The sequence below is a fragment of the Camellia sinensis genome, chromosome 1 (assembly GCF_055761805.1).
Source record: "Camellia sinensis isolate YWXY chromosome 1, ASM5576180v1, whole genome shotgun sequence".
NCBI classification, from domain to species: Eukaryota; Viridiplantae; Streptophyta; class Magnoliopsida; order Ericales; family Theaceae; genus Camellia; species Camellia sinensis.
The window spans coordinates 225,060,566-225,082,629 of NC_138961.1; the positions used below are offsets into that span (position 1 = coordinate 225,060,566).

General features: G+C 38.3%; 2 protein-coding genes across 4 annotated transcripts; one reads left to right on the forward strand and one right to left on the reverse strand.

Annotated features, from left to right (window-relative positions):
* Nucleotides 1-1,270: 1,270 nt before the first annotated feature.
* Nucleotides 1,271-10,814, reverse strand: DGL1 (dolichyl-diphosphooligosaccharide-protein glycosyltransferase 48kDa subunit family protein). Of its 3 annotated transcripts, none has more exons than XM_082896894.1 (13): nucleotides 10,195-10,814; nucleotides 9,965-10,101; nucleotides 6,766-6,891; nucleotides 6,376-6,429; nucleotides 6,120-6,233; nucleotides 5,507-5,562; nucleotides 5,375-5,416; nucleotides 3,080-3,155; nucleotides 2,562-2,633; nucleotides 2,329-2,454; nucleotides 2,130-2,234; nucleotides 1,620-1,703; nucleotides 1,271-1,537 (listed from the first exon to the last, which is right to left on the reverse strand). In XM_082896894.1, exons 1-13 carry the CDS (start codon nucleotides 10,463-10,465, stop codon nucleotides 1,490-1,492), a joined length of 1,311 nt encoding a protein of 436 aa, XP_082753020.1. In that variant the 5' UTR covers nucleotides 10,466-10,814; the 3' UTR covers nucleotides 1,271-1,489. The 3 variants fall into 3 exon arrangements, with proteins under 3 accessions (XP_082753020.1, XP_082753025.1, XP_082753023.1); XM_082896899.1 differs by having other exon boundaries at nucleotides 2,117-2,234; XM_082896897.1 differs by lacking the exon at nucleotides 1,271-1,537 and having other exon boundaries at nucleotides 1,674-1,800; nucleotides 2,117-2,234.
* Nucleotides 10,815-13,900: 3,086 nt separating this feature from the next.
* On the forward strand, nucleotides 13,901-14,455 carry LOC145822628 (uncharacterized). Its single transcript, XM_082920131.1, has one exon. The coding sequence runs from the start codon at nucleotides 13,901-13,903 to the stop codon at nucleotides 14,453-14,455; it is 555 nt and encodes a 184-aa protein (XP_082776257.1).
* The last annotated feature ends 7,609 nt before the right edge of the window (nucleotides 14,456-22,064 follow it).

A 22,064-nucleotide genomic window follows, 5' to 3' on the forward strand; every position in this document is an offset into this window, starting at 1 on the left:
GATTCAAAAAATCTTAGATAAAACTTGAGCTACTATAATATTTGTAAATAAGACTTTTACACAATTAACTCTTTATTTATTGAAGCACTTGATATTAATTGAAAAATTTAGTCAAAATTCTTCTATTAACAATTATTTAATAAAAAGAAGAATTTAATTTATTTTACTTCATAAACCTTTTAAAAATGTTATGTATATATATTTTTGGTTGATTCATCTATTTGTAATGTGTTTTTTATAACATTAAAATGTTATTGTGAAACAAAATAACATGATAACATGTTATTGTTTACGTTAATTTCAACCATATATATATATATTTTTTTTAAAAAATTTCATAGTCAACATAAATCTTGTTTAATAGATCTTAATGAGAGAATTTTAAAAATACTAATTTTATTAAAAATCAACATTTAAATCAAAAGTTTTATTATTTAAAATTTTAAAATATTAAATTATTACGGAGTATAATTTTAGAAATATTTAGCCAAAATTCCTCCATTAGACCCTTGTTTGGTGAAAAGAACAATCCTACTTATTTTGCTTTATAAACCTACTAAGGAGAAGACACATAATTAAACAAGGATAGCATAATTTTTTCTCTTTAGACAACATTGCCAGAGTAAAATGTTACTGAACCAGAGTAACATGTTGCTATCAAACATAATAACATGTTACTGTTTATATCAATTTCAACATTAATTTTTTTTTTAATAAAAAATTTCATTGTCAACATAAATTTTATTTAATAAATCTTGATTAGAGAATTTTAAAAATACTAATTTTATTAAAAACTGATATCTACATAAAAAAATTATATTATTTTAAATTTAATATTTTAATAATAATGATATGCATTAGACTTTTTAAGAAATTTTTTTTATGCTCATCCTTAATCCATTAAAATCTTATTATAAAGAGATTCTGACTAAATTTCCGTATATTTTAACAATAGTGTTGAACTTTTTAATAAAAATTTTTTGTGATTATCCTTAATGCATTAAAGTTTTATTATGAAATTTTTTTAATTAAATTCCTTATTAAATTGGTACTTTAGAATCCGCAGAAAATATGAAAATTAGTGTGAAGAAAAAGGCTTAAATGTATCGAGTTGGGATGTGTTGTTATGGCTATATGCCTACTCTTAAAATAGTCATACCAGGACCGCTGCAAGCATTCGTTGCCTCGCTGCTGTTTCCTTCTCAACATCCTACCAACATATTCCAACGTTCTTTTTTTTTTTTTTTTTTTTTTTGTGAACAACCAGCAATTCATATGAAAAAAAAATTCTGATTCATGCAGGGCATATGAAAGATCTACAGATAACAACTGGTACAGTTAAATTTTGACCTGACCGACTGCATCTATCGTAAGCAACATTTCTGGAGGGGAAAACTGTCTAAATCCCTCCCTTTTGTTTCCAAAAATAACGACAAAACAAGCCTAACTACCTCAACGTCAGTGAAGTACTCTCTCCAAATGGAAGGTTTTACTTGCTGTATAGGTATATGAAGCTGAAGATGAAAAACCCGGCCATCTGAACCATTAAATTATTTGTGTAAGTACATATTCATTAAGAATCAGACACCAATAAGAAGAGAAAGACAGAAAGGGTATACCGTAGAAAATGAAGCTCCATAATAAGGGAAAGCAGTCGTTATAAATCTTTCATATTCGTTGTGTCTGAAGGGCCGTACTGGAATCTGCAATTCAAAATTCACAATACTTTACAGAAGTGACTCTTCCCAATGTGAGCATTCAACAAGGCAGTCATTATATACAGCACTAATCTACATGCTTCTGTCAGCAAAAAGAACCAAAGAGTTAGACATTACTCATATGTACTTCCTTTTATATGGTTGGTCACAGCAAACCATATGCAAAATGTCTTTTTATTTATAGGTAGATGAAGAAATAAGTTTCTTTAATTTATAAAACCGATACTCCTTCATGAGCATTAGAATACTCCAGCATGAGTAAAAGCATTTTCCAATAGCTGCAAAAACCTGATAGCGTCACATAATTACATATCAAACCAAATTTAAATCAATCCAGAAGAACAACCATCTGAGCGATTTGAACCAAAATGCCTACTTAAGCAGGAAGAAGGATTAACCTGGTAAGCTTACCTGTTTTGCAAGAGATAAGCTAGTGTATCCAAGCCTGTGATACTCAACCTTGAACTGGAAAACCCCATAGACATCTGGCACCTTAAACGAAGTATAGTACAGCCCCTGCAATATCAGGAATATTTATGTGTATATGAAATGAGATGTTAATAAAACATAAGATTTTAAGATAACATGCAGTGGTGGCCTTGGTAACTACCTTTTGATTGGTTGATAAGGTTTTCAACACATAAGGGCTCATCATGTAGAACTGCACTTGAACATCATTAGACACGTATGGTTCCCAATTTGTTCCAGACCACTCAAAAATCTCAACAGAGTATTCCTGCAAAATATTCACATTTGTAAGAATGTGGCGACAAAACTTCCATTATTTGTAATTTAATCTCACAGCAACCAAATCTTGACATAATGAATAAGAGGTGGCATTACCAGGTCATCATTAATCCTATAAATTGCAGGCTCATCTGTTTCCCCAACTTTGTGATGTCTGACATTAACAGCCTGAAGATCAAGAATACAAGTTAGGCCTCGTTTGGCAAGAGGCTATTTTAGCCAATTAGCCAAAAAGTTACTAAATTAGCCAAAAAGCCAACAACTCATACCAAAAAGTCAAAGATTCTCTTTTCTCTCTACTTTTTGCACATCTTTTCGTAATTAGCCAAAAAGTCATCCCAAACATACAAGTTTTTTTTACCTACCTTTTTAGCCAAATAGCCAAAAAGTTACTTAATTAGCCTGTTCCCAAACGAGGCCTTAATACTACACACCAACAGAGGGTGCAATACATCATAAACATGTGGAAGTTTGAAAAATCTTATGAGAACATCCTTTTCTAGTAGCATTTTTATCCCTTAAAGCTTTAAGTCTTAACTTGGCCAAAGTTGATAAAATATACAGTCGTAATCAGATACAAAGATAACCAGATATCAGGCAAGTTTGTTCCTCACCTTCAGATGACCCCTTTCATGGAAGACCCATTTGCTAAGTTCAGTCACAAACTGCTCATTACCCGATTTTTCGTACCTGTCACAATTTACATTTACATCAGATTCTTTGGTCTTCAGCAAAACACCGTTAAATCTATAAACTATTTCCAATAACAAATAGATAAAAACAAGGACATATGGAAGGCTTGGAAGCTAAAAAATTTTGGGAGGCTTCAGACATCCCTAGTTCTGTTCTAGCCTCTTTCTCAGTCGACCTTATCAGCTGGGTTAATTCCAATTGTTCATCCCACTGTCATAATCTTTCAACAGTACCCTGGTCTATCCTTTTCCCCATCTCTTGTTGGTACATATGGAAGAACAGAAGCACTTGCACTTTTGACCCAAACCACCCTCCTTTACTCACTCCTTCTAGGGCGGTAGCTCAGACTGTTGAATGGCAGTTGATAGCCAACCACTGTCCCAACAAAACCCAAACTCCTCCCATTACTGTTAGCTGGACAACCCCTAGTTTGGGCTCCTTCAAGCTCAACACGGACGGAGCATCTAAAGGGAATCCAGGACAGGCCTTTGCTGGTTGTTTAATTCAAGATCATATGGGCCGATGGATTTGTGGTTTTACTAGAAACATTGGTATTTGCTCAAGCATCATGGCTGAGTTTTGGGCCATGAGGGATGGGCTCAAGCTAGCCCTTGACAACAACATAATGAATTTGGAAGCGGAAACTGATGCAGTGCTCTTAAAACAACTCATTTCTGGGTCTAACACAGAAAATTACCACCTCACAAATTTTATAATTGACTGCAGGTACCTGTTGAGAAGGTAGGGTGTGGTGACTTTTCATCATATCTACAGAGAAGCCAATAGCTGTGCAGATATTCTAGCAAATCAAAGAGTGTTCTTTGCTTAAAGTTTTGGTGTGGTGACTTTTCATCATATCTACAGAGAAGCCAATAGCTGTGCGGATATTCTAACAAATCAAAGAGTGTTTAGTTTTCGTGTATTCTCCCCCACTTTTTTATTTCCATCCAACTAGCAGATGATGCTAGAGGAGTCCTAGTCCTAGTCCTAGAATGTTCTATATATTGCACCCCCCTGTATTTCCATCCAACTAGCAGATGATGCTAGAGGAGTCCCAGAATGTTGTAGTAACTCAAAAAAAAAAAAAAAAAAAAAAAGAAAAAAAGAAAAAACGACACATAATTTGACTTACGAAAATATATATATAGATATCTCATCCCATTAATCCAAAACAAAGAAATAATTCCCCTTGAGTTATATTTTGAAAAAATAAAATCATCCTTCTTCCTTAACAATACCCAGTTTTCTGTAGAAATTTCCTAAACCATTGATGAATAAGTTTGGGGGTCTTTCATGTGAAACCCTCCACAATTATGAAGGATCATAGAACTCTTTTAAAAAAGCATAAATCCACTATCCACATTGACACTTGTATCATGAGCTTTTGGAAGACGATTTTATGAATTTGGTATCCCTTGGGACCAAACACAACATTGAATCACGACCTTATTTTCTGCTGATAACTCTAATGTAGTAATAATCATTGATTTTAGGTCATTTCCCAAGGAACAAAGAAAATTATATAATATAGGTATCTAGTAGGCCACACATAACTCTTCCACTTCCACACCTCTATGTAACAATGGCACAATCACTTTAGACCTAATTTTGGAGTGTCCATATCTTGAGGGTAAAGCGCTTGATATAATAGTAAAGGTTAAGGAATCAAGCATCTGGCAGCAGAATGTGGTTCAAGTATAAGGACAGCCACTCTTTGAGGTTGTGCCTAAAGGCCCAAGGTTGGGTACTTTGTACACTTTGATGGAACCACCACTTAAGATAAGTTTCTTCTACTTTTTTAGTTATTCAAATACCAATTAAAATACAGGATGAATGGTCGACTCTAGATGTATGGCAATTGACCAACCAAAAGGAACAATACCACAGTAGAAGAATACAAAGGAAAGATCACCAAGTACAGATGAATTTGCAATGGACAATCCACTTTTAAGTGTTCAAAAACTATGGCAGTACAGGGCACCACATCTGATCTATCTCGATCTCTCTCTCTTACACACAGACACAAGCACATTCATGAGTGGTACTGTTCAACGCTTCTTTAATGCATTTAACTTTTGTCTCATCTATTCATTTTTATGCATGTTTTGGATGTACACAGACAAATGTGGACCATTAGATTGTAAGTCAGAGAACAAGTTGGATAATAAGCTGGCATGTAGAAGTACTGAATGAAGATTGACCAGAGGATTACTCACTTATTTGAGCTCCCAGCCTTCTGCACACCTGATTTGAACAATCTGAATCACATAAAGGACAAACGTTAAATAATGAGATCAAATATCCTGAGAAACTTCCAAAGTTCAGATTAAGTGCACAACGATACAAACCGATTACTGAACATATCTAAAGAGCCAGCGATCATAATCCGTGCATTATTTCTAGCCTGCACCATATAAGAATTTTTAACAAATATGATTCAAGTTTGGTAGATCTCAATACAAAAAGTTAGCATTTATCCACTTAAAATATCCAAACAAAGACTTGGACCGTTGTCAACAAATATGATTTAACTATAAGTTTGGTAGATCTCAACCAAAAAGTAAGCATTTATTCATTTAAAATAGTGAAAGAAAAATAAAAAATAAAAAGACTTCGACCTTTGTCAACTATAGTTAAAGTTCCAAAGTGAAACCACATAAAAAAGAAATTGGTGCAGGAAATGATTAATGCAAATGCAAACCATTCATGAATTACTTAATTCAGTTATGGGCAAATAAATATTAGATGGTCAAAGCACCCAAAACAAATGTTAAAGAATATGCAGTTCAGACATCCCTGCCAATATAATTTTTTTTCCAGAAATATTTCACAAGAAATTAACTAAAAATGTTAAGATATAGGCATATAGCATTTTTTGATCGGCAGATATAGGCAAAAAGCATTACAGAGATCGCTTAAACAAACTCCAAGGCAGAAAGAAAAAAAACAACAAGAAATGACCTGCACAACTGAAACCAATGATATAGCAGATCCGGTAAGGGACGGAGGATTTGACAACTTGGATTTTGGATTAGCAGAATATGCAGAAGGAGAGGCTTCAAGAACTTTCATAGCCTACAAATTACATAAGATATCACAAAAGTGAATTCCTCAACACAAATCCACCGAACACTTTGAGTCACTCTATGTGCATGCTTCTAACTAGGAAATAAAACTAGATAAAGCAAAAGACAAACAAAAAGACCTTTAACCTTACCAAGTTATTGGCAGAATTTAATGAATGGCCAATCCCTTTGAAAAGTACAGGGGCCTGTTTCATTGAATATAGAATCTATCAGAAATGCAAGCATTGATTTATTGACTTTAGATGTTTAAGTTGAAAAACATAAAAAAAGAAAGTAATGAATAGAAAGATAAATTATTATGAAAACGGTAATATCAAAATACAAACTGCGATAGATATGTACACCACCAACAGCAACTAGATACATGACCTTGAAAATTTTAGATAAGGCTTCAAATATTCTAAAGAGCAGTAGTCCATTGAGAGAGAGAGAGAGAGAGAGAGAGAGAGAGAGAGAGAGAGAGAGAGAGAGTACAGTAATACAAATTAAACCAAACTATTATAGTTGATTATCAAGCTGACCTCCATTTTTGCACTTCCCAACATCACATCAGACTGAACAAAATCATCTGAGGCAATCATTGTATGATCTCCCTCGGTGTCAGAGACAGCATAGTTAGTGTGATCGATAACCATGGCAGAGGGATCCTATATTGTTAAATAAACTTATGAGAACCCAAAACAAGAAGAGAACATTCAATGATACGATGAATAAGAAATGAATGACAAAAGGAAAACACTAGAATTAATCATTCACAGAAAAACAGACAATTGAATAAGTCAGGTTGTAATGACTCATTTCACATTGAGTAATGAGTCAATGTACACATGGAATATACAAAAGGCAAAATGAACATCTATATCAAGAACCTCCAATATATCTACAGTTATATTCAAATCACCAAAAAAAATCTACAAAACAATATAACGAAAAGGGAAAATATTCTCTTGGCCAAAAAGACGATGCTAACGCCATTTATTTCAAAGCATACATGAAGCATTCGTTCTCCTCAAAAGATCTACAATTCATCTCTCTCCAAATGCATCGCACAATGCATAACAGAGCCACACCTCAAGCCTTCCTATTACCATTCCTCAAACATCTTCTATGCCAACAAGAAAAGATGACATAGAGCATTTCATGCATTAACATGAATTTCACACATAGTTATATAATAAACTTGGCTAACTGGATATGCTTGCTGGGTAAATATCCAACTGCGGATGTTGGATACATATTCCATACCCAAACCCAAGTATCAAACATCTAACACAAATACTTCACATTAATTATGAGAAAACAAACAAAAAATGGTATTTCATAGAATGCATGATATATAAATCTACTACTACCCAATAGGCCAATCCATTTCCTCATGAGTAAAAAGCTACCCAACGTAAAAGAAAATTTAAAAGTGGGCAGTGATTGACATATTTGACCAAGGAGGTAGGGAAAATATTTTATCTCTCCGACTTAAAAGAGGGGTGCTAAATGAAGATGCAAGCGATTTCATTGGTATGTATTCAAATTGATAGAAAGAAAACGTAGAGCGATATTCAAATACATAGAAAGGACATGTGGATGAGAAAAATTCCTTACCATTCACAGTTGATGCCAAGGAAGAATAAGGAAAGGAGATGGAAAGAAAGTGATTTAATTTGAGTTCCTTCTCAATGCAATTTCCTTATCATCTCCTGATTCTTGCGACAGATTTGTTAGTAAGATCATCTTTTACATAAGGGATATCATAAAAAGTTTTTCCCCTTCAAATGTACCATGAGGAGACCAGGACTAGAGAGGAATCTAGGAAATTGCCGTGGGATTTTAGTTGCAACTACAAAAGTTGATAAGCTGATTTCCTGTGAAGTAAATCCAGAAAATCTAGCTGTCATTGCATCCCTCGAAATGTGTGGGGTTTGTTTTATTCTAGGAGGGAAGCTTGGGTGGCTGGGAAGGGGAGGGGGGGGGGGGGGGGGGAGCAAGGACCCGCATGGGATCATTTTCATTTTCTGGAAAACGGAGAACTTGTTCTGAAAACTGTCTCCAATAAAATTTTCTTAAAACAACTCACTTTCTAGGAAACTCATGTTTTTGAATTCTTGAAAAATGTTTTTGCAAAAAAATTAAAACAATAAGTGTTTTTAAACTTTTTATTGTTTTTGTTTCCGAAAACATGAAAAATATGACTGATGTGAAATAGACCCCATTTCTTTTGGTTCCCTTAACTTTGATGTGGATCATTTGTAGATTAGAAAAAAAAAACATATTTTATTTTGTCTATTTTGTATAGTTGGTTTTTGGGTGATGTCATATCATCATTGAATCAATTTTTTTTGACTTTGTACAATCATTAGAGTAGATTGATGTATTGATGGCATAGGTTGCTTTGTACCTTTTGCAAATCCTAAGTATTCAAGTGGAATCTCGCCGGTGCTATTTTGATATATAAATAGATACCCATTACTTTAAAAAAATGCATCCCTAACGAAGAAGATATCAATAGGCTACTATTTATAGCAAACCTGAAAAGGTCACTCCAATTATTTGTCAGTATTACAATACTGTTCCTTGAGGTTGATTTCATCGCCACAAATAAGTTGGAACCATTGCTAGCAAACTCTTTACCTCCATGAAGGACACAACTATACAAAGCAGAGAAATCTCCACACACACACACACACACACACAAAAGCAGCAAAACTTTCACAGTTTCCAAATTGTGGAAAAATCTAGAATAAGCAACAATGAATTGTTTATATCCATTTTACTTCAAGCTACAACAGATGCCATATTAGCAAAGAATACTCTTTTGTTTGTATCTCAACCACAACTGCGAAAATAAATTAGGCAAGGCAAGTTCAATCAACTGAAATCACTTGCTGAAACAGCTTCAACAACACACTAGTTTTTATATCGTCCACCTTCATTCACCTGAACATTAAGTTGTGGACCGATTCTTCCCAGTTGATGTTTGGACGGACTACAAAGACACGCTGTTGGAAAATGTTAGAAGTATTCAGAAGGGTGCCATATATTTAGTGGCTTCTACTGTTAGTAGAAAATAATGCAAAATTACGTTAAGGAGTCAAATGTACTTTAAACTGTTTAGAATTTTAATTTTACGTATTTTTATTTGTAATGTTTAGGTGAATGGAGATGGACAATATAAAAACTGATGTTGTTGAAGGTATTTTAGCAAGTGATTTCAGTTGTATTGAACTTACCTTGCCTAATTTATTTTTCCATTAACAGTAGCAACCACTAAATATATGGTACCCTTTTAAATACTTCTAACATTTTCCAACAACGTATCTTTGTAGTTCGTCCAAACATCAACTGGGAAGAACCCGATATATTAAGAAGACTAAGAGGAGAGAAAAGAAGTTGCAACTGTACGATGAGCAATTAAGAGACGTAAAATTTGATAATAAAGGTGTGGCGAGATTGCTTAACGGTATTGAGTTGGGTAATAAACAGATGTGACTGGCAATCAGACAATACAAGTATAAAATTAATTGAAAATGTTCAATTGGACAAGAGGCTAAAGATGAGGTTGTGGTCACAAGTGTAAAGTAGTGAAGCAAGTAATCCAGAATAAGCAATAATGAATTGTAAAGCAACATTCCAGAAAATTGACAAAAATTATTGCATAACACATACATTTCACCTAAAAAAAACTAAAAACAAAATAACAACAAATGGAGTTGAGTCCACACTGACCTCATCAAAATCAACTCCACACTCAGCGGCAATGTTCCGGTTCAAATCAGAAGCATTGACATCAGCCGAGAGAATCAAATCATGACCCGAATCAACAAAGTCCAACACATCAGCCAAATCCAGCGATCCTCCAAAACCTGAAATCAATTCCACAAATCTCAACCGCTTTATCAGAAAAAATGCTAAACTATCAACACCAGGTGCTGAATAATAATAACCTAGAAACTTACGCTCAGTATTCGGCGCGAACAGAACGAGTCCATCGTACATGTACTGGCCGTATCTCTGCAAATTGATCTGCCGATCGTCGGCGAGCTTGAAATCGAGCTCGAATCCGCGATTCTGAAGAGCTTTGAAGAAGATCGAGTGCGAGGACTTGAGAGCAAAGTCGTCGAGCAAGACTAGGATGCGCCGATCGGTAGGGTTTTCGGGAGAGAAGGAAAGGCAGATGATTGGGAGAAATGAGAGAAAGATGAGAGAAGTGATGCAGAGATTCGCCATTGTCAGGAGAGATAGAGAGAGATAGAGAGAGAGACGATGAGGGTTGCAGACTTGAAGAAAGTCACCCCTCAGACTGGAGTGTATGCGTTGAAGCTGAGGTGTTGAAAGGTGGACATGGCGTCGGGCCGGGCCGTACGGAGGACGGCCTTGACTAGGGCCTGAACTATAATTCACAAATCCAGCCCAAAGTAAATTGATTAATTTGGCTGCTGCCTGCTCATTTAAGGGCCAAGTTATTTGGAACACAAGCCCAAGTTAATATCTAAAATTTTAAATTTTGGTTCAAATTATTTGATTCTTGAACAACACCGAACCATCACACTTGTTTCTTTTACAAATTCTGAAATTCAAGTTTGAAACTGCAGCACTGTCCTTTTCATTGATTTGATGACTTGCCATCTTTCTTTATGGGTATACCCATGTTGAGCTCAATATTTTTTGGAAGTTTTAGACTAATAAATATTAAATTCATGCCTTATCTATTTAAGTTTTTGAAAAATTGAGACCTTGAACAGTAAGATTGTTTTAAAATTTTCTTGTGACAACAATTTTAGTGGCTTGATAATTGAGTCACCTCTAATCATAGAATATTAATGTGTAGTATACTTTGATTTTGCCAACCACCATCAATGTCTCTCGGATTCTTCTTCTAGTAATTTGGGAGGGGAATTTGCACTGAGTAGGCGGGCCGAGCTAAGTGATGACTTGAGATGTCTTTGGGTTATGCAACCGGGCTGGTTCAGTTGAGTGTGGTCTTGGCCGAGGTCCTGGATTGATTCAATTGAGCCGGTCCAAGGTCTGGGAGTTGGACTGAGCTCTCTATTGATCTCAGATATTGAACCAAGGCATCTATGATTAGGGGTGTTCATAATATCGCCGAAACCGCCGAAACTATCAAAACCGCACCGAGCCGCACCGCCAAGGCAAATTCGTTATTATTTGCCAATCGAACCGCCGGTTTTTGGTAAGAAAAATGACAAATTCTAGTGACACTTTTATCAATCCGTCGGTTTCTATTTTTCTTCCAAACCGCATCGACCCGCACCGACCTGCACCTCTATTAAATCATGTTTTATAAGATTCTAAAAATTCTTTTTTACTTAAGTTTGCTTGCTGTTCTATACCTTAGAATATAGTATTACATTATTGCTCGAGGGGAATTCAAGATGTCAGTAATCCAAAATAAAGTTGGATTCCAATTCACTTTTCAATCTTTTTTTTTTTTTTGTGGCCATGTTGCAAACTTGCATCAGCTCACTTTTCAATCTAAATACTTTTCAACAGTAAACATTTTCAATATATTGTAAACCCCTGAATGATATTAATTTTATGTATTGTATTTGATCATTGCAGCTTCCATAGATGCTTGTAATGAACTGATTGCATAGTCATTGATATTATCATGTTGTTGCTACACTTACTGCATCAGAAGAAAGTTTCGCAAGATGCTTAACATCACGGTATCTCTCGTCTTTTTTTTACTCTTTGATTTAAGTTTTGTAATTTGAATTATATTTTTTATAAACCGCCAATCCACCCGAACCGCCAAGGCAAATCCACCATTATTTGCCAACCGAACCGTCGGTTTTTGATAAGGAAAATGGCAAATTCTAGTGACACTTTCATCAATCCGCCACCCGCCATACGCGCACACCTCTATCTATGATCATGCCTTCAACCGGACTAAGCCGAGCTGGGTGAAGCAACGGTCTGAGGCCGAACAAGGTCAGCGGAAACGAATGGAGTTGGGCGAATCGAGCTAGTTTTTGAGCTCGACCATGATGGTCGGCCGGAATTGGGACTGGAACTGACCGGGCTATGCCTAGCTCGGTGGAAATTGTTAGGTCCAATTGGAGTGCGAGAGGAGAAACCCGCCAATGGTGTGCGTCAATACCGTTTAGCAGTTTGGCCATTGTTGTTTGGCGGTATTGACGCGTATACGTGTAAGGAATAGAGAGGGCAGTATAACCGCTCGTCCAGATGAGGACAACAGAAGTAGTGTGTGCAGAACCCCTGAGGTTGATGGCCAGCCTAGAAAAAGGAGGAATGGAGGACGTTGGAGGTAAGCAACCTGAACAACCCTCTCTCTCTCTCTAAAAAGTGCTCTCTTCTTCTTCAAGTGGTCTAACTTGATCGTCAGAGGGACTATCCGGCAACACCCCGTCGGGCAGCTCACCGTTTCTCTGTTTCCAGGTCAGACGTCGTTACGTGAAGCTTGAGTTTAAGGAGTACGGAGAACGGAGGATATTTCGTCCCCGTACAATTGGCGTCGTCTGTGGGAAGACTTGATACACAAACCTTGCTCTTTAAGTTTTTTCGATCGTTTCCATGGCTAACAACAATGAAACTCCACTGTCCATCGTCGATGGTGTTACGCCAGACTCTGTTCAACGGAGAGAAGGCCCCCCTGCTATTCTAGCCATGGCGGGCCTAGAGACCTCTTTGAGAGGTGCGCGAGACAAACGCGCAAGGAGTACTGATCGCTCGAAGAGTCCGGAGGGCCGTCGACGGCGGGGGAAGTCGCATGCACAGCACTTGGAGCACAAACTCGAAGACCAGGACGTCCTCATTCGCAAGATGGCGGCTGAAATGGAGGTGCTGAAATGCCAGATCAGGGGGAAAGGTGTTGCTGGAGAGGGCAGCCTCAGTGAGCGCACCCCGTCTCCTTGCTCTGGCAGTCGCCACCAAGAAAGGACGCACTCTCTCTCTATCACCAGAAGCTATGGGGTCGGGGACTCCGACCCACAGGTGGGCAAGTCTCACACTCACGACAGCACTTGCTGTCCCTCACGTCCATCGTTGACATCGCGATACTCTTTTTTCGCCCATTTGGGAGACCTAAGGGATGTGTTGGAGGAGAGGGCTCGCCGTAGGGAGACTCAGAGATTGCCGGCATTGCAGAGGCTAAGCTCCCAAATCCGTTGTAGTGAGGAAGTGGCAATGCTGGCACCTAGAGTAGTGGCCTCAGCGCTTGTGGACAAAGAGTTGGCGAGACTTACAACTATACTGCTGTCTCTAGAAATCGAGAGTACACCACTCCCTGCTGGATTCTACCTGCCTAAGTTCACGTTGTACGACGGTAAGACGGATCCGTACATGCACGTGAGTCATTACCGGCAAGTAATGGCTGGACATCGGCGCAATGACGCTTTGATGTGCCTCATATTCCCAGCAAGCTTAGAAGAACTGGGCCTAAAATGGTTCGAAAGGCTTCCGGAGGAGAGCATAAAGGGATGACAACAGTTGGCAGAGGCATTTGTTACCAGATTTAAGACAAACGCCAAAACACCCAAGGAAATTGACCATTTCTTGAGAGTAAAGATGTCTCCAGAAATCGAGACTACACCACTCCCTGCCGGATTCCACCAGCCTAAGTTCACATTGTACGACAGCAAGACGGATCCGTACATGCACGTGAGTTATTACTGACAAGTAATGGCTGGACATCAGCGCAATGACGCTTTGATGTGCCTCATATTCCCAGCAAGCTTAGGAGAACTGGGCCTAAAATGGTTCGAAAGGCTTCCGGAAGAGAGCATAAAGGGATGGCAACAGTTGGTAGAGGCATTTGTCACCAGATTTAAGACAAACTCCAAAACACCCAAGGAAATTGACTATCTCTTGAGAGTAAAGATGGAGCCAGACGACTCTTTGACGGCGTATAACGCTAAGTATTGGGAGACTTTCAACGAGATCCTTGATTGCCCAACCAACCTTGCAATCACTCAGTATAAATGCGCTCTTCTAGTTGGACATCGACTGAGAGACTCGTTCACAATGAATCAACCATCGACCATGGACTTGCTCACGCAACGCATTAATGAGCACATCCGAGTCGAAGACGATATAGCCGCAGCTACCGTGACGACAAGTCCGGTAGTAGAGAACAAGAGAGTAGTGCGAAAGGTTCACGCAGTCGGACAAGATGATGGCCATGCAAGCCACCACGGAAAAGATATAGGGAGTTCGATTTTAGAAAGACGTCTGTAAGAAGACCGAGGAAAAGGGGCATAAAACTCGCAGTTTGTAAATGGCCGATCCATTTCTAGAACATCAAGCTCTGCCAATCTAAAGTTTTGTTCTTGGTTCTATTTTTGTAACCCTTTTTGCCATTGGCGCAATGAAACAAGTAAACCATTTTCTTGAGAATTGTTGTATTTTTACCTCGCCAAGCAGATTTAGTGCGGTCCTAGGGGTAACTAGCAATCATTTTGATGGAAAGATCAAAATTCCTTGCCGTATAGATTTTGCTCGGCAAGAGGTTTGTTGATGATTTTATTAACTTTGGAATTCCTTGTCGGATGGATTTTACTCGGCAAGAGGTTTGTTGACGGTTTTAATCAACTTTAGAATTCTTTGCCGAAGCTGATCTTGCTCGTCAAGAAGCAAGTCGCCTAGTTGACCTTGGAGTTCCTTGTCGAGCTGATCTTGCTCGCCAAGAAGCAAGTCGCGGAGCGGACCTTGCTTGCCGACCTTGGACTTCCTTGCCGAGTTGATCTTGCTCACCAAGAAGCAAGTCATTGAGTTGACCTTGCTCGCCGACCTTTGAGTTCTCTGCCAAGCTGATTTTGCTCACCGAGATACAAGTTGCTGAGATGATTTTACTCACCAAGAAGCAAGTTGCCGAGCTGATTTTGCTTACCAAGAAGCGTTGCCAGATTCATTTTGCTTGTCAAGGTGTAAGTTGCCGAGCTAACTTTGCTCGCCAACGTTGAAATTCCATGCCGAGCTAAGCTGATTTTGCTTGCCAAGAAGTTACCAAACCGATTTTACTCGCCAACTTTCAGTGAAAAATTGATGATTTATTCAGTCAAAGAGAATTCCAACCGAAGAGTGAACACGGTCTAGGGGCATCCCATCTAGTCTGGGTCACTGCTTTGCTAGTGTAAGTTTAAAGTAGGAGCCCAGTCTGGGGGGAAAGCAGTAAGGTTGATCTCAATGACTTGATCTTTGCCAAAAAAGATCTTTGCTCAGCAAGATAATAGATGATAGATTTTATCAACTTTGGAATTATCCACCGAGTGGATGTTGCTTAACCAAATAAGTTGATGACTTGCTTAGCTCGAAGAGTCGGTGAGCGGATGTTGCTCGGCCAAATGAGTTGAATTGTTCAACTTCAACTTTCCTAGCCAAGGTGACCTTACCCGGCAAGCCGAATTGATGATTTGTTCAACCTGGAGCTTCACTAAGCGGATGTTGCTCGGCCGAACGAATTGATGAGTTGTTCAACTCGGAGCTTGGTCGAGCAGATGTTGCCCGACCAAACGATTGGATGATTTGTTCAACTCCAAGATTTTTGACCGAGATGATTTAGCTCTCTCAAGGAAGTTGATGTTGTGTTCAACTTTGAAAGCTCTTGGCCGAGATGATTTAGCTCGGCCATGGAAATTGATGTTTTGTTCAACTCCAAGACTTTTGACCGAAATGATTTAGCTCGGTCAAGGAAGTTGACGTTGTGTTCAACTTTGAAAGCTTTTTGCCGAGATGATTTTGCTCGGCCAAAGAAGTTGTTGTTTTGTTCAACTTTGGAGGCTTTTGGCCGAGATGATTTAGCTCGGCCACAAAAGTTGGTTGTTTGTCCAAGTGAATCTCTTGCCTAGAGCAGACTCAGCTCAGCAAGAGAGGGAGTTGGTGATATGTCTAACTAGGTGTACTCCTTGCCTAGAGCAAGAGAGAGAGAGAGTTGGTGATTTGCACGAATCAAATCAGCCCCAAGGCTCTATCCCCTTCTTGACTAGTTCAAGATGAATGTCACATAGGATTGCAAATTTCTCACGAAAATCAACAATCACTCCTGGTGAGATCACTCTAGAGCAGAATTTGCTCATAGAACTCGGTTAAAAATTTACTAAGGGAACAGATCGGCTGCTCAGTTGAAAAACGCCAGGAGATGATAATTTTGAGGTGTCTGGCCAAATCCTAGTTCAATCTATAGGGTGAAAAAGCAAAGCGCGTCTTAGTGCGATTGTGTCAAGTTTTGACCTGAATGAAATTAGCCTAGTTGTAGGACAAGCAAAAAGCTAATTGATGGTAGCTCAATTATGAGGCAAGGGGCAACGTTTCTAGCTCGGTCATAGAGCTAAATACCCATTTTTGCTCGGTAATAGAGCCATAGAAGGGTTGCTCGGCCACATAACCAATAAGACAAGGGTTGTTCGGTCCCATAACCAAACATGCACGATCAAGCTGAGTGGGTGGCATGCTTAATCGAGCATGATTCATGACGTGTAAAACCAAAACATCAGCACGACCAACCGACCAATTTTCGGTTTGCTGAGCATTGTAAGTAAGTCGGGCCAGAAGATTGATTTTTTAAATTAATTTACGTGCAAAGTCAGTAACAGATTGAGCAAACATATGCATGGCCGAAAGAACAAACAAGGCAGCAAATCAAATATTTATGCCATAATCATGAAGAGGGAACAAGGCATGGCCCACCAAGGAAACAAAGAATTGGTGTCAATTGAATGCCTGAGATGGAGGGTCGAGCTAAGATATGTGGGTGGGCCGGTATAAAAATAAATAAATAAAAAAAATAATGAAAAAAAGTCGAAGTTGCTCGTGGAAACAAAGAGTGATAAGCTGCTTGGAGGACCGAGCTTCACAGGAGGTAGCAGTACTGACTGAATTTCCAACCCAAATCAAAATATATAAATATATATACAAAGTTTCATGATGGAACCAAGTTCGGTAGCTCGGTGGAAAGCACAGAGCAATTATAGCTCGGCTATGTGCATAATTCCTGGCTCGGTCTCAAAATTGAAGAATTATGAATTGACGCAAAATTACAACTCGGTGGTGGTGATTTGTTTTAACTCAGTTTATTGAAAACACAGTAGTAGTTCGGTTAGCAATGGAATTCTACATCAAAGTATTAGATTGTTTTCAAAGCTTCATGGTGGGACCCTTCAGGCACAAACATATTGATTAATATGTTTGTTGTTGAATTCATGCATGAGCAAGGTTTCTAAATGGGACCCACCAAGTATTTTCATTACAAAATTTGTTTGGCTTTGGAAAAGTGAAGGCCTGGGCCCCACACCTATTCCACCAAATGCAAAAATGAAGCAAATTGTGTCATTGGAGCACCATATATTGGGTCGAGCTATGCTCGGCCCTGGAAGCAAAGTGATCAAACTTGGCCGAGATATCATGAAGCTTAATGACAAATTGAGCTGAAATGAAGTTACACAAGAATGAAGTAATCCCAATCAGGTTGCAACCGATGGAATTAAGGGGCAATTGTGAGGGGAATTTGCATTGAGCAGGCGGGCTGAGCTAAGTGATGACTTGAGATGTCTTTGGGTCATGCAACCGGGCTGGTTCAGTTGAGTGTGGTCTTGGTTGAGGTCCTGGATTGATTCAATTGAGCCGGTCCAAGGTCTGGGAGTTGGATTAAGCTCTCTGTTAATCTCAGATATTGAACCAAGGCATCTATGATCATGCCTTCAACCGGACTAAGCCGAGCTGGGTGAAACAACGGTTTGAAACCGAGCAAGGTCAGTGGAAACAAATGGAGTTGGGCGAACCGAGCTAGTTTTTGAGCTCGACCCTGATGGTCGGCCGGAATTGGGACTGGAACTGACCGGGCTATGCCTAGCTCGGTGGAAATTGTTAGGTTCAATTGATGTGCGAGAGGAGAAACCCGCCAATGGTGTGTGTCAATACCGTTTGGCAGTTTGGCCATTGTTGTTTGGCGGTATTGACGCGTACACGTGTAAGGAATAGAGAGGGCAGTACAACCGCTCGTCCAGATGAGGACGACAGAAGTAGTGCGTGCAGAACCCTTGAGGCTGATGGCCAGCCTAGAAAAAGGAGGAATGGAGGACGTTGGAGGTAAGCAATCTGAACAACCCTCTCTCTCTCTAAAAAGTGCTCTCTTCTTCTTTAAGTGGTCTAACTTGATCGTCGGAGGGACTATCCGGTAACACCCCGCCGGGTAGCTCACCGTTTCTCTGTTTCCAGGTTAGACGTCGTTAAGTGAAGCTTAAGTTCAAGGAGTACGGAGAACGGAGGATATTTCGTCCCCGTACATAATTCAAGATTGGGCGATGAACACAAAGTTTTAAGGCTTCATTTAGTGGAGGTTTACAAGTTTATTTATTAATTAAAAATAATAATAGTTTATTTGGTAAATTTATTTTGCATATATAAAAAATCCATTGAAAAATACAAAAAAATAAATAAATTAAGGATGTGTCAAACAAATTAATTTTTGTAATATTTACTTTTTATAAACATATTTACTTTTTATATACTTCTTTAGTCAATAAATTAATTTTTCATTTAATTTAAATGGGAGCTTTTTTGATAAATCCACTTTCTACGTGTTTTGTTCCATCTAGCCCAAAACGTTTTTGACAACTTCAATAAGTCCCATACCTAGCAATTTGTCCAAAACACCCCTACACATTTTTGAGCATTTATTTCCATTCAAACCGTCACAGCACAAAAACATATGAGCAAATCGCAAAATATACGGCAAGGCTTTCAGAAAACCTTCATTTCCATACCAGTTCTCATCGTCTCATCGTTTGAATCCTCCATCGCGATTCTCATCATCTCTACATCCCACCATTGTCACGTCGTTGTCGGCGATTGAAACCCTACTCCGAATTGAAAAATCAACTCTGTGAAAGTTTACATCGACCGACTAGATGTGGACCAAATGTAAGCGCCCATAACTTTTCCTCTTTTGTTTATATAATCATCGAATGAATATTTGATTCAATGTGAACTTTCACATGTGTTATTTGTATTATTGTTGTTGTTTTTCTAATTTTTCGGTAATTATTGATTTTGTTAGTGTTGATGTGAATCACCCATTTTTGACCATTTTCTCTTTCTAGAAAACAGAGTGAACGCCCATATTTTTTCCTCTTTAGTTTGTATAATCATCGAATGATTATTTGGTTCAATGTGAACTTTCGCATGTATTGTTCATATTATTGTTGTTGTTTTTCCAATTTTTCTATGATTGTTGTCTTTGTTGGTGTTGATGTGAATCACCAATTTTGACCATTTATTTCTTTCCAGAAAACAGAGTAAGCCACCATATTTTTTCTTCTTCTGTTTGCATAATCATCAAATGATTATTTGGTTCAATGTGAACTTTCACATGTATTGTTCATATTATTGTTGTTGTTTTTTCAATTTTTTTGTGATTGTTGTTTTTGTTGGTGTTGATGTGAATCATCTATTTTGACAATTTATTTTTTTCCAAGAAAACATAGTGAGCCACCATATTTTTTCCTCTTTTGTTTGTATAATCATCGAATGATTATTTGGTTCAATGTAAACCTTCGCATGTGTTGTTCATATTATTGTTATTATTTTTCCAATTTTTCTGTGATTGTTGTTTTTGTTGGTGTTGATACCCAATTTTTTATGGTTGCCAACCCTATTTTAGTTTAATGTGAATTCTTGTAGGCATGTTGTAAATAATAACATCTTATTGTTTCTCTTATTATTGAGTAACAACCAATGTGAACATTCACATTCTGAAGCTAGCCATTTTATAAATTTACATTATAGTGTATGTTGTATCTCCTTCCTTATGTCAATGTCGGACTTGTTGGTGTTGTTGGTTATTCATGGTGATCAAATAATTACAACCTTAACCTTGGATGGTTGTCAATGTTGTTTTAGTTCAATGTGAATTCTTGTAGGCATGTTGTAAATAATAACATCTTATTGTTTCTCTTATTATTGAGTAACAATCAATGTGAACATTCACATTCTGAGGCTAGCCATTTTATAAATTTAGATTATGGTGTTTGTTGTGTTGTTTGTTGATTATCTGCTTTATTCTGAGTTTCGTAGTCTCAAATGTTTGTGTAACAATCAATGTGAACATTCACATTCTGAGGCTAGCCATTTAACATGTGTTGTTTCCTTTATGTTGTGAAATTTTGTTCGTATCAATATGAAAAATCAACATATATTGGTGTTGTCTCACTTCTATTTGTACCGTAGCAGTAATGTGAGTAACAATCAATGTTTGTGTTGTTTGTTGATTATCTGTTATTGAGTAACAATCAATGTGAACATTCACATTCTAAGGCTAGCCATTTCACACGTGTTATTTCCTTTATGTTGTGAAATTTTGTTTGTGTCAATATGAAAAATCAACATATGTTGGTGTTGTCTCACTCCTATTTGTACCCTAGTAGTAATGTGAATATTCACATCTCTAATTTCAATGTTGTAGACACCCCATTTTTGACCGTCCTCAAGACTTGGACGTCACCATTGGAACACTTGGTGATTACCCTTGTTTGTGTTCGTTTGGAGTTCCCGGAGGTCTCGGCTATGCGCCTTGCCTCAGGATCTCCGAACTCGACTGTTTAGTGTCTGGTTTCACACCAAACACTTGTGTTTTGCCTTGGAGGGGCAGGGAATGCCTTGTGAGGCATCCCCACACACCACCGGCCATGGCCACAGGCCACCAGCTGTGTTTTGTTTCTGTCGGCAATCTATTTTGCCGGTCGGCACTGTTTGTTGCCGGTCGGCACTATGTTTTGTCAAAATGACATTTTTGGGCAGCCGACCACTGTTCATCTACTTTATGTAGATATTTTGTGCCAGCTGTGATAGCTGGCACCAACTCTGCCTCCCTCCATACACGTGTATGGAGGGATTTCCCTCTAAGCAAGCTTGTTGTGTAAGCTTTGCAAGAGGGACTTCTATAAGAGGAGAGGCCTTCTCCTTGCTCTAGGTTAGAAACTTTAAAGGCAAAACCAGAGCTTATACATATAGATACACCCTATCTCTATATTTCCCTCTCTCTCCTCCCTTGTGTGTGTTTCTTGGCCTAAAAGTGTAATTTTACCTTACTTTTGCACCAATACACACACTATTACACCTTGCTCCGAGATTGAGGGACTTTGAGGGTTCATTCTTGAGTTTTGGGGCTGTTTTTGACCAAAAGAAGAGGGCTACCTTGGCTGTTCTTGAGGTGTGCTTCAAGGGTGAGCATTTTACTTTAGTTTCCCCAAACTTGCACTAGTCTTTTACCTATCTTGCTTGCTGATTTAGTTTTTGTGCATAACATAAAAAAGGCTTATATTTTCATGCTTAAGAACTTTCATTAAGGGTCCTTTGTGGTTTGAGTTCAAACTCATCCACTTAGGCCTTATTTGGCCTTTTTGTTGCCTCTTTGTTAAGGCCTTGTTTGCTTAAGTGTTTTGGTCTTTTCACCACTGAAAACCAGTGGATTTTCAGTAGTGAGGAAGGTGGTTTGAAGTCTTGCATAGGGGAGGGACACCCCTCTCCCTTCATTGTTTTATTTCCTTGCATTTTGGCTTAAAGGGTAACATGTATGCTTGATTGGTTTTCCCCCTTTTCAGAGGTTTTTTGGGTGTTTTTAGGTCATATGTAATCTCTATTTTTGGTTGGATTTGTAGCCTTTTGCATGCTTAATATACTTGCTTTACATTCCTCCATTTGGCCTAGAAATGCATCTCATGTTTAGGCCATGATTCTTGCATGTGTTGGCTTAGTCCTCTGAAGGTGTTGGCATTATTTTACCATGTTTAAGGTCTGTTGGCCATCTATTTCAGTCATGCTTGCCTTATTTAGTGTCCTCTCTTTGTGTTTT

Bases quoted from the DNA above. Each gene is read 5' to 3' on its own strand.
- LOC145822628 (XM_082920131.1), top strand. From the start codon at position 13,901: ATGGCTGGACATCAGCGCAATGACGCTTTGATGTGCCTCATATTCCCA.
- DGL1 (XM_082896894.1), bottom strand. From the start codon at position 10,465: ATGGCGAATCTCTGCATCACTTCTCTCATCTTTCTCTCATTTCTCCCA. The intron at 5,417-5,506 runs GTTTGTATCGTT...TATGTGATTCAG, and splicing joins TTAGATATGTTCAGTAATCG to ATTGTTCAAATCAGGTGTGC. The intron at 1,704-2,129 runs GTAAGCTTACCA...TTTGAATTGCAG, and splicing joins GCTTATCTCTTGCAAAACAG to ATTCCAGTACGGCCCTTCAG.